Source organism: Priapulus caudatus, unplaced genomic scaffold (genome assembly GCF_000485595.1).
Source record: "Priapulus caudatus unplaced genomic scaffold, Priapulus_caudatus-5.0.1 Scaffold513, whole genome shotgun sequence".
Lineage (NCBI taxonomy): Eukaryota > Metazoa > Priapulida > Priapulimorpha > Priapulimorphida > Priapulidae > Priapulus > Priapulus caudatus.
Window position 1 is genome coordinate 176166 of NW_014577574.1, and position 13444 is coordinate 189609.

General features: G+C 43.7%; 1 protein-coding gene across 2 annotated transcripts in view; it reads right to left on the reverse strand.

Annotated features, from left to right (window-relative positions):
* The window catches only part of LOC106811198 (cytochrome P450 2U1-like), a 13746-nt gene extending 3994 nt beyond the window's left edge, over positions 1–9752 (reverse strand). The window contains exons 1-4 of one of the 2 annotated variants that reach the window (XM_014814751.1): positions 9316–9752; positions 8916–9085; positions 8318–8427; positions 7854–7993 (exon numbers count right to left, since the gene is read on the reverse strand). In XM_014814751.1, the coding sequence (XP_014670237.1) occupies positions 7854–7993; positions 8318–8427; positions 8916–9085; positions 9316–9700 (805 nt within the window). In that variant the 5' untranslated portion in view covers positions 9701–9752. Of the gene's footprint in view, positions 1–7853; positions 7994–8215; positions 8428–8915; positions 9086–9315 lie in introns of both variants that reach the window. The other variant, XM_014814750.1, reaches the window with a different exon arrangement.
* Positions 9753–13444: the final 3692 nt, after the last annotated feature.

Consider the following 13444-nt stretch of genomic DNA (forward strand, 5'->3'; position numbering starts at 1 on the left):
GAGGAGGAGAGGGCGTGGAGGGAGGGGAGGGGGGGGAGGAGGTGGAGGGAGGAGGTAGATGATGGAGGAGGTAGCGGAGGGCCAGGTAGTGGAGGAGGAAGGGAGAAGGTGGTGGAGGAGGAGGAGAAGAGAGGACCGTGGAGGTAGAGGAAGGGAGGGAGGAGGAGGAGAGGTCGGAGGAGAAGGAGGGAGGGAGAAGGTGGGAGAACGGTGGTGGAGAGGAGGAGGGGGGAGAAGGTGGAGGAGGAAGGAGGGAGCAGCGGAGGAGGGAGGAAGTGGAGATTGGGAGGAGGTAGAGGAGGGCGTTATACCTCCTCTTCTCTCCTTATCACATTCTACATCCTATCTTACCTCTCCCTCAACCGCCACCTGCTCCTCTACCTCTTCTTACCTCTACTCTCCCCTTCCCTATGTCCTTTCTCCATACATTCTCGTCGCTCCTCTACTCTGCTTAAATGTCCGGGGGTAAATGGTCGAGGGTTTAAATGTCCGGGGGTTAAATGTTCGGGGAGGTTAATTGTCGTGAGGGTAAATGGTTCCGGGGGGGTAAAATGTCGGGGTGGTAATTGTCCGGGGGGGTATGTCGGGGGTATTGGCCGGGGGTAATGTCGGACGGTGTATTGTCCGGGGGTGTGATTGTACCGGCGGGTAATTGTCGGGAGGTGAATGAGCATAGGAGAAGGTAACTGTCGGGGCAGTAATTGTGGGGGTAATTGTCTGGGGTATTGTCCCGGGGTATTTGTTCCTTTATCAATAGAGGGATAGATAGAAGAGTAGATGATAAGATAGGTAGGATAGGAAAGTAGATAGTATAGATAGGATGTAGTAGATAGATAGATAGATAGTAGTAGATGAGAGTAGATGTGATAGCTAGTAGATAGATAGATTGATAGATAGATAGTCGATAGATCGATTAGATAGATTAGATAGATAGATAGATAGATATGATAGATAGATAGATGGTTGGATGGATGATGGATGGAGGTGGTGGATATGGATGGATGGATATGGATGGCTGAATGATGGAATGATGGACGGATGACGGACGGACGGAGGAACGGACAGACGGGACGGACGGGCGGGCGGACGACCGGCGGGATGTCGGACGGGCGGAACGACGACAGACAGACAGTTATAGATAGACGGCCGACAGACAGTAGAATTAGACAGAATACTAGATAGACGGATAGTTTCTACACCTTTCATTGCGATATGTCTGATAATTTTTTCGTGGTGAGGGCGAATGTGCAACACGACAGGAATTGAGAGGGCGATTGAGCGGTATGGAAGATATCATTTAATGCTATCATCAGAATCTTGAATTGCTCGGTCATGGTGTTCAAATCGGTTTCCCCACTGATGCTGCAGATACATGCAGGCGCATCGTTTGTGATAGGGGTACAAAACAGAATCCTGACTTTATATAGTCGTTACCTGTCTATTCTGGTTTCGGTTAGAGGTACACAACCTACATAATTATGGTAGAGCTTTCTATTTTCCTTATTTTTCTCCCTTCTCTCTTTCTCTCTATATTTATATATATACATTAATGTGTGTTGGCGGGTGGTGCAGTGAGTTGCGTCGGTGGCTGCGTGTGTGTGCTGTATGTGGTGTTGTTGTGTGTGTGTGTGTGGTGGTGTGTTGTATGTGAGTGAGTGATGCGGAGTGTGTATGTGTGTGTGTTGTGTGTATTTATATATGTATGTGTGTTGTGTGTAGCGCGCAGCGCGCGTGTGTATGCATGGCGTGCTCGCGTCGTGCGCGAGTGTGTGTGTAATGCGCGTAGTGCGCTGTGCCTATGACGTGCGGCAATGCAGTTGACGCAGCGGAACTCTAGACAATTTAATTCTCGTCATTGAGCAGCTTGATTGTGAGAGATGGGGATAAATGATTGACAACCTACTACACTACTAATGTACCGTATAAAGCAACTATCATCTCTCTATGCCGCCTGAAGCTATATATGTGCAATGTCAGTACTGCATATTGCAAATAAAAGAATGTTTATGTGTTTGAATAGTAGAGAAATGTGCATATGATGTGATAGCGAAGCAATGATATGCATAGGTTAATCAGTTATTCAGAATCATACTGCGAAGGCGGTCTGAACTTTTCTCATTAACAATACCATTTGGCATATTGAAGTCAAATGTCTCGCCATTTGTAGTTTTATCGGCAACAGAAGTATGGAGATTTGCTCATTGACTTGATCAGGCTGACTTTGCCCTGGCAGGATTCTCGCAGTTTGCAAGTGTGAACCTTGCGGCTTGTCTTTCCAGATCTTTTCCGTAGAGAACAGAAGCCTTGTTATAAAGATTTACTTTAATTGAATGTGTTTTTAAGTTTATATTTTTGCACATGCAACAATTATATTTATTGCGAGGCACGCCTCATGCAACATGACACACACAGTAACACACACACACACACACACAAACAAACACACACACACACACACAACACACACAAAACACTACAAAGAGAGAGAGAGAGAGGATGAAGAGAGGCGGAAGGAGCGGGCCAGAGAGAGGGAGAGCGGAGAGGACGGAAAGTAGAGAGAGTGAGATAGATGAGAGCGAGTAGGGAGAGAGCCGAAAGAGGGAGAGAGTTGGGAGAGGAGAGAGGAAGAAAGAGGGGAGGAGAACGAGACAAGACAATAGGGAACGCCGAAACACACGCTTACCACCGAAACAAGCACACACGGCACCGCACGAGCACGGACGTTACGGCACACAGGACGACACCCGCGACCAGCCACAACAGCCGCGGCGTGCACACAGCACAACCGCGCGCGGCGAAGCACGCCGCACGCCGGCCACACACACACACACACACACACAATAAATATATGCATACATTTTGCGCTGCTGCGCCATATAGGATAGGCTATAATTAATATGATTTCATATTACTAACAGCCTCAATCGCAGTGAGTGGATTATTATAACAGCCCACCATCTTCGTCCCAGCTTTCTCGTACATACCATGATTAGTAACTTACCATGGTTAGCACTTGTGATGCTCGGATCTGTTATGATTTCCATTATTATAGCATGACTACGGCGTAATAATGGGATTTCGCCCGAAAACGGTCACTGCTGAGAAGTCTTTTGCAGAGCAGTCGATTGCTCCAGAAAAAAGTTAACTGTGGTCACAGATGGTACGGTCTTACCGGTCCGTGTACTTGCGCCCATATTTCCAAGCGTTAATCAGGCTGTTTTAATGAAAGAGCTGAGCGACGGCCGGAAGTCCTCGTGGCCGGGCGCGTAAGGTTGCGCGGTTCTCAGGATAGTGCATCGAACGCGCGATCAACAATAAGCAGACAACAGCAGAAAGTTCTGCATCGCCCAGAGAACGATACCTAAGGTAGCCATTTTTGTCTACGAACAACTAGTTGACGCTATTTGCAGTGCGTTCGCAGTTCGTGACTAACGCAACGCACAACCCTCTTCAGTGAGAGACCTATGGAGCGATACAGCATCACACAACCTTGGTCTTACATCAAATGTATGTCAGTGGGCAATGGGTAGAGAACCAGTAATATGTTGCTTTGACTATTATTGACACAACGTCAGGGTAGTGGGTAAAGTGCGGGGGTCCGGAAGGGGCATGCTGAGCAACGTCGTGTAGGGGCCCTCTTTGAGATAGGTATGATGTGATAATTACAACGAACTTATTTATGCTGTAGAATGCAGCATTCAATTAGAATGCTGCGTGTAGCATCAGAATTAAGAGTCAGTTAGTTAAATTTTGGACAGTATACCCGCTTCTACACAGATAAAAAAACATGTTTTGATCTCTGCCTAGAGCGTCGGTAATGTAACTCTCTACACGACCCGATTTCAATGGCTGGTAATGTTGCAAAGACCAATCAGATTTGAAAGAGGGGTGACTATACATCTGTATCATGGGCACTGGATGAGTTGCGAAAACTAGATGCAGCATCGCGTGTGTTTGCGATGTGTGTGCTGTGTGTGTTGTGTGTGTGTGTGTGTGTGTGTGTGTGTGTGTGGGTGTGTCGTGATGTGTGATGAGTGGCATGGAGGGGAGTTTGGCGCATCGCAATAGTGCGTGCGTGCGTGCGTGCGTGCGTGCGTGTGTGCGTGCGTGCGTGCGTGCGTGCGTGCGTGCGTGTGTGTGTGTTCGTGCGTACGTGCCTGCGTGCGTGCGTGTGGGCGTGCATGTGTGCGCGCGTCTGTCGTGACAATGGATTAATTGCGTATAATACGAAATGAAGTGCATAGACGCTATACCAGAAAATGAAGTGTAAATTTTTGTTAATTCATATATATAGGCAAATAAGAAAACTTGAAATTTGTAAAGTTCAAAAAAGTTTTGTAAAGTTCAATAATTTATTCACGTGCCAGTATATGTGCCGTCAGCATATCAATCCGTTACGAGTATGGCATTCGTGTATATACGCCAACATACTTGTGCAATAATGGTCCTTCAATTAACTACGTCACGAATTTTCTATGGTGTTTATTTGTAAACAAAAATTGCCTTTTTTTTCATTAAAAGGAAGTACTAACGGGACTAAACGTATCGTCAAATTGTTACCCGATAAGATTGTTTCTCAACTAGTTAAAAATCAAAAAAACCTCGACGATTTGATAAATATGTTCCTGACATTAATTGCTTGCTATGGGCTATGTATGAGTCACGAGTGTATGTTTACATTGAACAATATAGTAAAATAGGAAGTATAATGCAGCAATTTAACCATAAAAAGTAAACAGATTTACTTACATTTTGTGAAAAAGTGGAAATATCTTCTTTACTTTTACTTTTTACGGTGACGTAATCACTTTCAAGATTTCTGGTGAACGGAAGAAAATCCAGCTATGAAGGTAATTTGTTCTTGATTGGATTTAATTCATTGTCTTTGTTATTATATTCATTTGTTGCATGCTATTTTGTTTATTATACGCATATTAACGTATGAACGCTTGCCATTTTAATGGAAAATAATGATTCTTGCTATAATATTATGTCTTCATTGGCAGTAACTTACTCTTTACACTCTCTTTTCAATAACAATAGTAGTTTTATTTCTCTAACGCTACGTCATGATGCCATGTCGTTACTTCAATATCTGTTATCCTGTTAGATGCTATTTTGTTATGCGCGTGCACATAGCCTGATCTGATTTGGTTTGGGCATCCAGGTGAGGCCAAAAGTGCCTTCAAATGATGGCTCCATCACGCCATCCGGTAGCTTAACGTCGAAGTTCTGCAGGATGCTTGTGAAGAACAGGAACAGTTCCATTTTGGCCAGAGATTCCCCCAAACACACTCGCCGTCCTGTATTAACCACATTGCCGTTAACATAGATCTGCGTAGTAAGCTAGCTCAGTGGGGAAAGTTACTACACTAATATACTTCATATGTCGTTAATTTCTTACCTAACACAATTTAACGGAACCCATATCTCTGCGAAAAATTTAAATTAAAAATTTCAATCAGTGTTATCTTTAATAATTCTATATTTAACACCGATCGAAAACTGCTTCACCTACCGACGGAGAATGGAATAAAGGCTTCGTTCTTAATGACCTTTCCATTCTCGTCCAGGAATCTCTCAGGATAAAACCTTTCCGGATTTGGGAAGTAGGTAGGGTCCATCATGATAGCGGTGATATTTGACATGACAGTAGTGTTCGCTGGTATTGTGTAACCTCTGAATTCGACTTGCTCAGACGTGGCATGGGGAACTGCGAGTGGTACGATATTACCTATAAATAAAGACGATCAAATATCGAGAACTGTGGTGATGTTTGTATTAACGAGACTTTGTTAGGAAAGGAGGCAACATGATTAACACATGAACAGGATGTAGTGAATCTTCATGCACACTAGTAATGGCTCTACAAATCATAGTACGTCAAACTCTAGGTTAAACGTTAGCACGGTTAGTGCTGCTTTGCAGTGCATGGTACGGGGCGTCATGCAGGACAGGGCTCAATTTTGTCTAACAAAACTCAATTCTGTCTCACAAAACTCACTTTTGTGCACACAACTCAATTCTGTCTCACAAAATTCAATTTTGTGAACACAAAACTCAATTCTGTCAATCCTGTCCCACAAACTCAATTGTTTTGGTGAACACACTCAATTCTGTCAATCCTGTCCACAAATCAATTTTGCTGAACACAAAACTCAATTCTGTCAATTCCTGTCCCACGAAACACTCAATTTTTGTAAACACAAAAACTATTCTGTCAATCCGGCGTTCCACAAAAACTCTGATTTTGTTGCCCAAATATGGAACACGCATGATAAGAACGGCTATATTGAGTCAGAAAACTGGCTTAGAGACAATGCGCGTCCACTAGAAATGGTTCAACTTAAATGGGATCACCTGTTCAAGTTAAAGAAACAGATTGGCACCGTGACCGATTTCTCCGCCCAGTTTCTGACCATGGGTAGCACCTTCCTTACCTGCGCTGTGACCACTATTGTGGGCAACAAAAATCGAGTTTTGTGGAACAGGATTGACAGAATTGAAGTTTGTTGTTTACAAAATCTGCAGTTTTGTATGGCAACAGATTGACAGATTGAGTTTTGTGTTCACAAAATTGAGTATTTGTGGGACAGGATTGACAGAATTGAATTTTGCTGTTCACAAATTGAGTTTTGTGGGACAGGATTGACAGAATTGAGTTTTGTGTTCAACAAAAACTCCATTTTGTCAAGTTTATAGGCTTACAAAATTGCTGTCTTGCATGTCCGCCGTCATACCCAACCGGGCTCACCTATAACGTTTGTATTATCCATGACTGGCTCGCGCTTGTACAAGGGATCTATTTGGCGTCAGCCAACATTGGCAGCCTTCTCACCAATGACGTCAATCATATACTCTTCTTGCAACCTTCTGCATACATTTTGGGTGTTTTAGCATAAGACAGCAGTCGCACCATCGCAGGGTTTGTCGACGTCGTTTTCGGTTCCACGCAAACATCACCAGATGCCAAAGTAGGCTCCTTTATGAAATGAAAAATCACATATTTTTTCCCGGGAGGGGTCACCTATATATATGCCGGTATTACCGCATGTTGCGTTCTCACTAAAAATTAATAGGCCCCTAGTGCCGAACTGCACATCTGAGAAAACCCTACCCCTATTGCAGAACAAATGAAGGATACTACCCCTATTGCTATACCAATAAAAATATCCACCCCTATCTGCGACGTTACACAATGAAGAGTCTACCCGGAATCCCCACCCCCTATTGCGACCGGTTTGCAGGAGAAGTGGAAGGCAAGAGAGTTGGAGGAATGAATGAGGCCGGTGGGGGGCCTACTGCGGGCGCGGTGGCTTGACTTGAACGATCCCGCAGAGGACTTATTGCGGCGATTAGCTTTGTCAAAAAGGGGGCCCTATGTTAGTTCTCCTGCGGGCGCCGCTTTAGAAGTTGAAAAACACCCCCTTAACCCGCAACAATTTTGCGAACGCACATGGGGATCCGGCATATATAGTGACCCCCCCCCGGGATATTTTTACACAACTTTTTTTATTGTGATATCAGCTACCTGAGAATGTTGTAGCGCCTCGATTGTAGTGTGTAAGATTTGATATTCTATATTACAAATTAAATTCGTGTCTTTCGTGATGATCTACGTCGACTGGATAAAATGGTCGTGAGAGGTCAGATCAAATCTCCCATCGAGATAGATGCATCGCGGCTCACAGAGATGTTGAGAACGTCTTCGTAAGTTTCTCTAAGTTGCTAAAAGTAAGATGGTGCGCGTTCGTAATGGAAAATTGAGTTCTGCAACTATATACATATGAGTAAGAGTAAACGCGTAATAGTAATAAGTAGGTGTTTGCTGGCGTTTATATTTATATGCCTACCAGTGAACGTTTTCTCGTGCGGCTTCCTTTTTTCTGACTGTATTTCGTGATGGTAAGCATCAGTAAAGTCTCTGATGTTACCCTTGTCAAAAGTGTCTATGTGAGCATCCTGGGTCTTCTTAAGAACGTCATATATTATCCTAGAAAATGGAGTTTAGTTTGAATGTGATGATATCATTAGAGAATGCTTATTTTGGCAGACATGTCAATCTACGGGATCTTGTTGTGTGTGATATACGGACGACATGTGACTGAATTACTAGCATGCTCTTAAACACAGCCTTTTCAAAATACATGCCTTCGGTAATATTGAGATATGTATGTGTTATCTGCATAATATCTATAATATACATTATCTACACCTTTCATTGCACAGTATGTCCTGCATTAGCTTCCGGTAAGGCGGAACATGTCGCAACCACGGAAGGAAATTCAGTAAGCCGGTAGTAGCGAAATTAACAAACTCCTGATTCAATGCTTTCATCAGGATCTTGAACTGCTCGTCATGGTGTTCAAATCGGTTTCCCCACATGATGCTGCAGATCACGTTGCAGACGCTTGTATTAAGCAGCGGCTAAGAAGACAGAAAACCTGCCAGTAGTATTAGTCATGCCATGTGTCTGATCCGATTTTGACCTTAAAAATGACACGTGCCACAGTTTTGTGCTATGGCTAAGGCTCGTCCTGAGTTTGTTGCGGTCCATTTTGTAATCCCTACCCTTCTTCTGCGGTAGTGACAGCAGCAAACCTTGAGTTAATGCATGAAAAACATTTTAAGTTTGCTTCGATGTTGACCAGTTTAATTACATAGACTCATAGACCATGAGCCTGTCCCCTATCATGTACGTGCCTGCTTACAGCCAATTTAAATATTAAGTATAAAAATAATATTCATATTAAATAACATCATGTATAATTACTATGGATTGTTGTCGACAGTTGATATTAATATGTAATATTATATAATAATAGGTTCGCTTAGGATTACTCGCGATCAATATGAGAACAAGACAACATGTGAGAACAAACATTTTACTCGCCTAGCAATACTTATTCACTTACCTGGATGTCAAATGCCTCTCCATTTGTAGATTTGATTGCAACTAGAAGAATAGAAATTTCTTCCTTAATCTTTGACTCTAAGCTGACTTTGCCAACACCAAATCCTCGCAGTTTTGCAAGCGCAAACTTGCGCTGTTCTTTCCAGAGTTTTCCAGTAGAAAACACCAACCCTAGTGCAAAATGTTGATTAACATAACTTCCATTTTATACAAGTATTAAATGTTACGTATATATTTAGTCTTGATTCACTATATAAAAGTTATAATTACAATTATTTTATTATATTTCTAACAGAGCAATATTGCAATAAGTGGGTTCTAATGGTCTATACCATATCTTCATTCACGCCAGCTACCTCACACCATAGACTAGGAATAACGTAGCCTATGCTCACACCTACCATGGTTACCACTTGTGATGTTCGAATCTGTTATGATTTCGTTTATTATAGCATCGAACATAGGGAATTCGGGTCGCCCAGAAAACGCGTCCCCTTGCTTGAGGAAGGCATCTTTTGCAGAAGCAGCGTTGCTCAGAACAACAGTTAACTGTGGTCCCAGATAGACGCTCATTACCGGTCCGTAGGTCTTCGCCCAATCTTTCAGCGTTAAATCCGGCCGTTCTCCTAATGAAAGAGCTGAGCCGACGAGCGGAAGTCCTCGTGGCCCGGGCGGAAGGTTGCGCGGTCTCCTCAGGTAGTGCCATACGAACGCAGCGATCACAACAATAGCGGACAACAGCAGAAAGTTCTGACCCGGCAAGAGAACGATTCCTAACGTAGCCATTTCTGTCTACGAAGAACTAGTTGACTCTATTTGCAGCGCTTTCACCGCATTGCACAACCTCTTGTTTAAATGCAGGGCAGTTGAATGATATATAGCGGAACATGACCTTGATCTTACCATAACGGAAAACCTAGATTCCACAGTTCAGTAAATGTGTGAGTGCGCGTGTGCTTTACGCGTGCGTGCGTGCGTGCGTGCGTGCGTTCTGGTGGGTGCATGCATGCGTGCGTTCGTAAGTGCGCTCAGTCTATAACGTTTCTTTATTTCTAAATGGTTGATCAGCTAGGTCGCAATCGTCCCACAGGGGTGACACCTGGAATCCTGTACCTCGATTGCCATGAACGTTTCAGGCCCGTAGCGGTGACTCCAGGAGGGGTGGGTCATTTTTTCAGGTGAACCTTTGGAGCCAGTCAACTTATAGTTTGTGTACTGCATGAACGCAATCATGACAAAGAAACACATTATCTGTCAGAATAATTTATTTCAGAATGAACTTTGCACAATGTACAAACTAGTGCAAAATATTTCATGAGTAATATATAGTACGTATACTCGGTGCATTGGTTAACACATAAACATGTTCAGACGTCTATGTTACCGCCAGATGAAATAAAACCAAGCATGAAAAACTTTCTAGAACTGACAGTAGCTTCTACAGTATGTATCCGGTTTTAGTTCCAGTTTTCTTAAATGGAGTGTGGTGAAGATGTTGAACGCCTTTTTTTTAGATCTACATGATACGTGTCATGGTGCTATGAATCATACGCTATAAATCAACTCTCTCTCTCTCTCTCTCTCTCTCTCTCTCTCTCGCAGCGATGTAGCAGATACGAAAGTAGCAGATAGCAGATAGCAGATAGCAGATAGCAGTCTACGAAAGTCAATGGCGGCGACAGTGACGATGCTAATGACGATGACGATGTCGCCGCCGCACTTCCTTGTTTCGCTCGTCCACAACGCCTCGTCGATAAAGTCGCAGTCAGTAAATTCGCTGATTATTCGATTATTGTGATAGAGAGAAAGGGAGAAAGGGTTAGGGTTAGGGTTAGGATTAGGGTTAGGGTTAGGGTTAGGATTAGGGTTAGGGTTAAGGTTTTTGCATCATGATATCTGTCCCCACACCATAGATTAATTTTTGTGGATCACAATGCCTATATATAGCGCGGCGATACATATATATTTAGTGTGAGTGTTAGTGTTGGCGGTGTTGGAGTGAGGGGGTGAGGGTTACCGTTAAGGGTAATGTTTTGAACTTCATCGTCAACGTTATCACGTGACCTCCCTCCACGCCCGGGGGATAGCAACACCCGAAAGGTACCTGCGCTGCCGCCGCACGCCAGCGATAGGGGGGAGGCATGCTCCCCCAGGGAATTTTGAAATATTTAAGCCATTTTCCTGCAATTCGCGATTTTTTTTCTGGGCCTGAAAACGGGGGAGGCGTACCCCGACTCCGCCCTATTATATGCTGGATACACCCATAGATATAGAAGAAGATAGATATCTTCTTCTATATCTATGATACGCCAGTATATAGCTAGATACGCAAGTAACGCAACTGCAGTGGCGCCCGCAGATAGAAGCACTGGAAGCACAGTGCTTCCAGTAAATTTTGGGAACGTAAATTACACAATTTTTTTCCTAAATCTCTCTCGCAAGACTCACCAGATTGTATCTCCAGACGTCTACCATTCAAATTTTTTAGGGGGGGGGCATGCCCCCAGACCCCCCTAGAATGCAGCGCGCCTACGGCGCTTGCTTTTTATTATCACTGAGGATTTTATCCTTCTGTGCTTCTACTTGTGGTCTACTTGCGCTTCTACTGCGCTTCTACTTGTGGTCCTACTTGTGCTTCTACTGTGCTTCTACTTTCTTAAGACCTGTGGCCGCTAGTGCGCCACTGTATAATATCATATATTGTTCTCAGCTTTCCACATAGAGTTGTATAAATATATAACTCTAATATATAACTAATATCTAACTCTAATATATAACCCTATTATATATCTAGGTCTATATATATATATATATATACAGGCCCGTAGCCAGCTTTATATTGGGGGGAAGAGAGAGCGAGATGGAAAGTGAGAGAGGGGGATAGGGAGGAAAGTGGAAGGGTGGATGGGGAGAAGTTCCATATTCTGTCTTACGAATTTAACCGTTAAAATGAGGTAGGAAGGGAGAGAGCGAGTGGGAGAGAGAGGGGGTTCGGAGAGAGAGCAGAGGGAAGGATGGAGAGAGGTAGAGAGAGAGAGCGACGGAGGGAATGGACTGGGCAGTGGGGAAATGGGGGAAGGGGAAATGGGCAGGGAGGAATATGTGTATGTGTGTGTGTGTGCGTGCGTGCGTGCGTGCGTGCGTGCGTGCGTGCGTGCATGCGCACGCGCGTGTGTGTGTCTAATGGCATGGTATCGGGACAGACACACACCCCGAGGATTATGTAAAAAAGTGTTATCCGATATTTCCCGTGTGAAACTGAGAAATTATTCGAAATGTGTATATAGCCAAAAGAGTTGTCGACGGAAGCAGTATTTCGCTGAATTTCTGCAATGTTCCTAGAGAGCACGTCGCCAGCACGCGGTGCATGTGATAAAAAATTTCGCTAGCGTGTCAGCCCGTTGCAGAGGCGACGTCGGAAAGAGGTGCGGGCGGTAAAATCGTCGACCGGAGACTATGTCCAGTGCTGATCATAGGATATATTATGTGCATATCGCCGTCGGCAGTAATTCGCAAACACGTAGGCGGTCGCCGAACTTTACCATGTTTTCCTATAGTCGGATAGCCCGAAAATGGTTTGAATGCATACTTTCGCCTCATGCTCTATATTTTCGGCTCGAACGGGCATGCGCAAATTCGATATTTCCCCTTGTGAAACTGAGAAATTATTTGACACTAGCCTGGTAGCCTGGTTGCTCGGGGAAAAACGCTTAGGAACAACGTGTTTGTAATTACGCTTTGTAATCATTTAATTATTATACTGATAACACAGGGGCGTGTACAAGATTTGTACCAGGGGGGTCTAACCGTAACCAAAACTTGAGAGCACGCGAAGGGGGGTCTGGGGGGCCCAATTTTTTTGAAATTAGACCCCCTTAGATGCGTTTTTTGCGCGAGCGGGGGGGGGTCCGGACCCCCTGGACCCCCCTCCCCCCTGTACACGCCCCTGTAACACTGATTATTCTAACATTTTTAATGCGAAGTTAGGTACGCTCTACTCTCATTTCTTTACTAATCAGTTACTTCATATTTTTTGTCTATATTAAAGGGAGAGTTTACTCTAGGTTCTAGGGTTATTTTCAGCTAATTTAGGTTATAATTACGCTACATAAAAAGTTTCATGGTTCAATCACCATTAAAAATATTTTTGTTTAATGTTTTAAAACTAACGACTACATTTTGATTACAACGACGGTGGCGCCACTCAAAGCGCACGATCTGATAAGTTGCGCAAAACCACTTTCCAGCCAAGGGCTACAGACCGAGGGTGTTTCTTATTTATTCATTTAAAAGCAAAAGGATTGTAATATCTCATAAACGACATATAGTTTCAGTTATAATATGGATAAATTTGCCCTAAAATGAATATCGTTAGGTTAAATAGCATTTAGGTATAAATATAATTGCACTTTTGTGATTAGCCCTCGGTCTGTAACGTGCAAAATAAATGGTCAAATACGCAACTTTTTTTGGGGTGGCAGCACGGTCGCGGGTGTTATGGCGTCGTTCAAATTTCGTAGGGTTGACGTG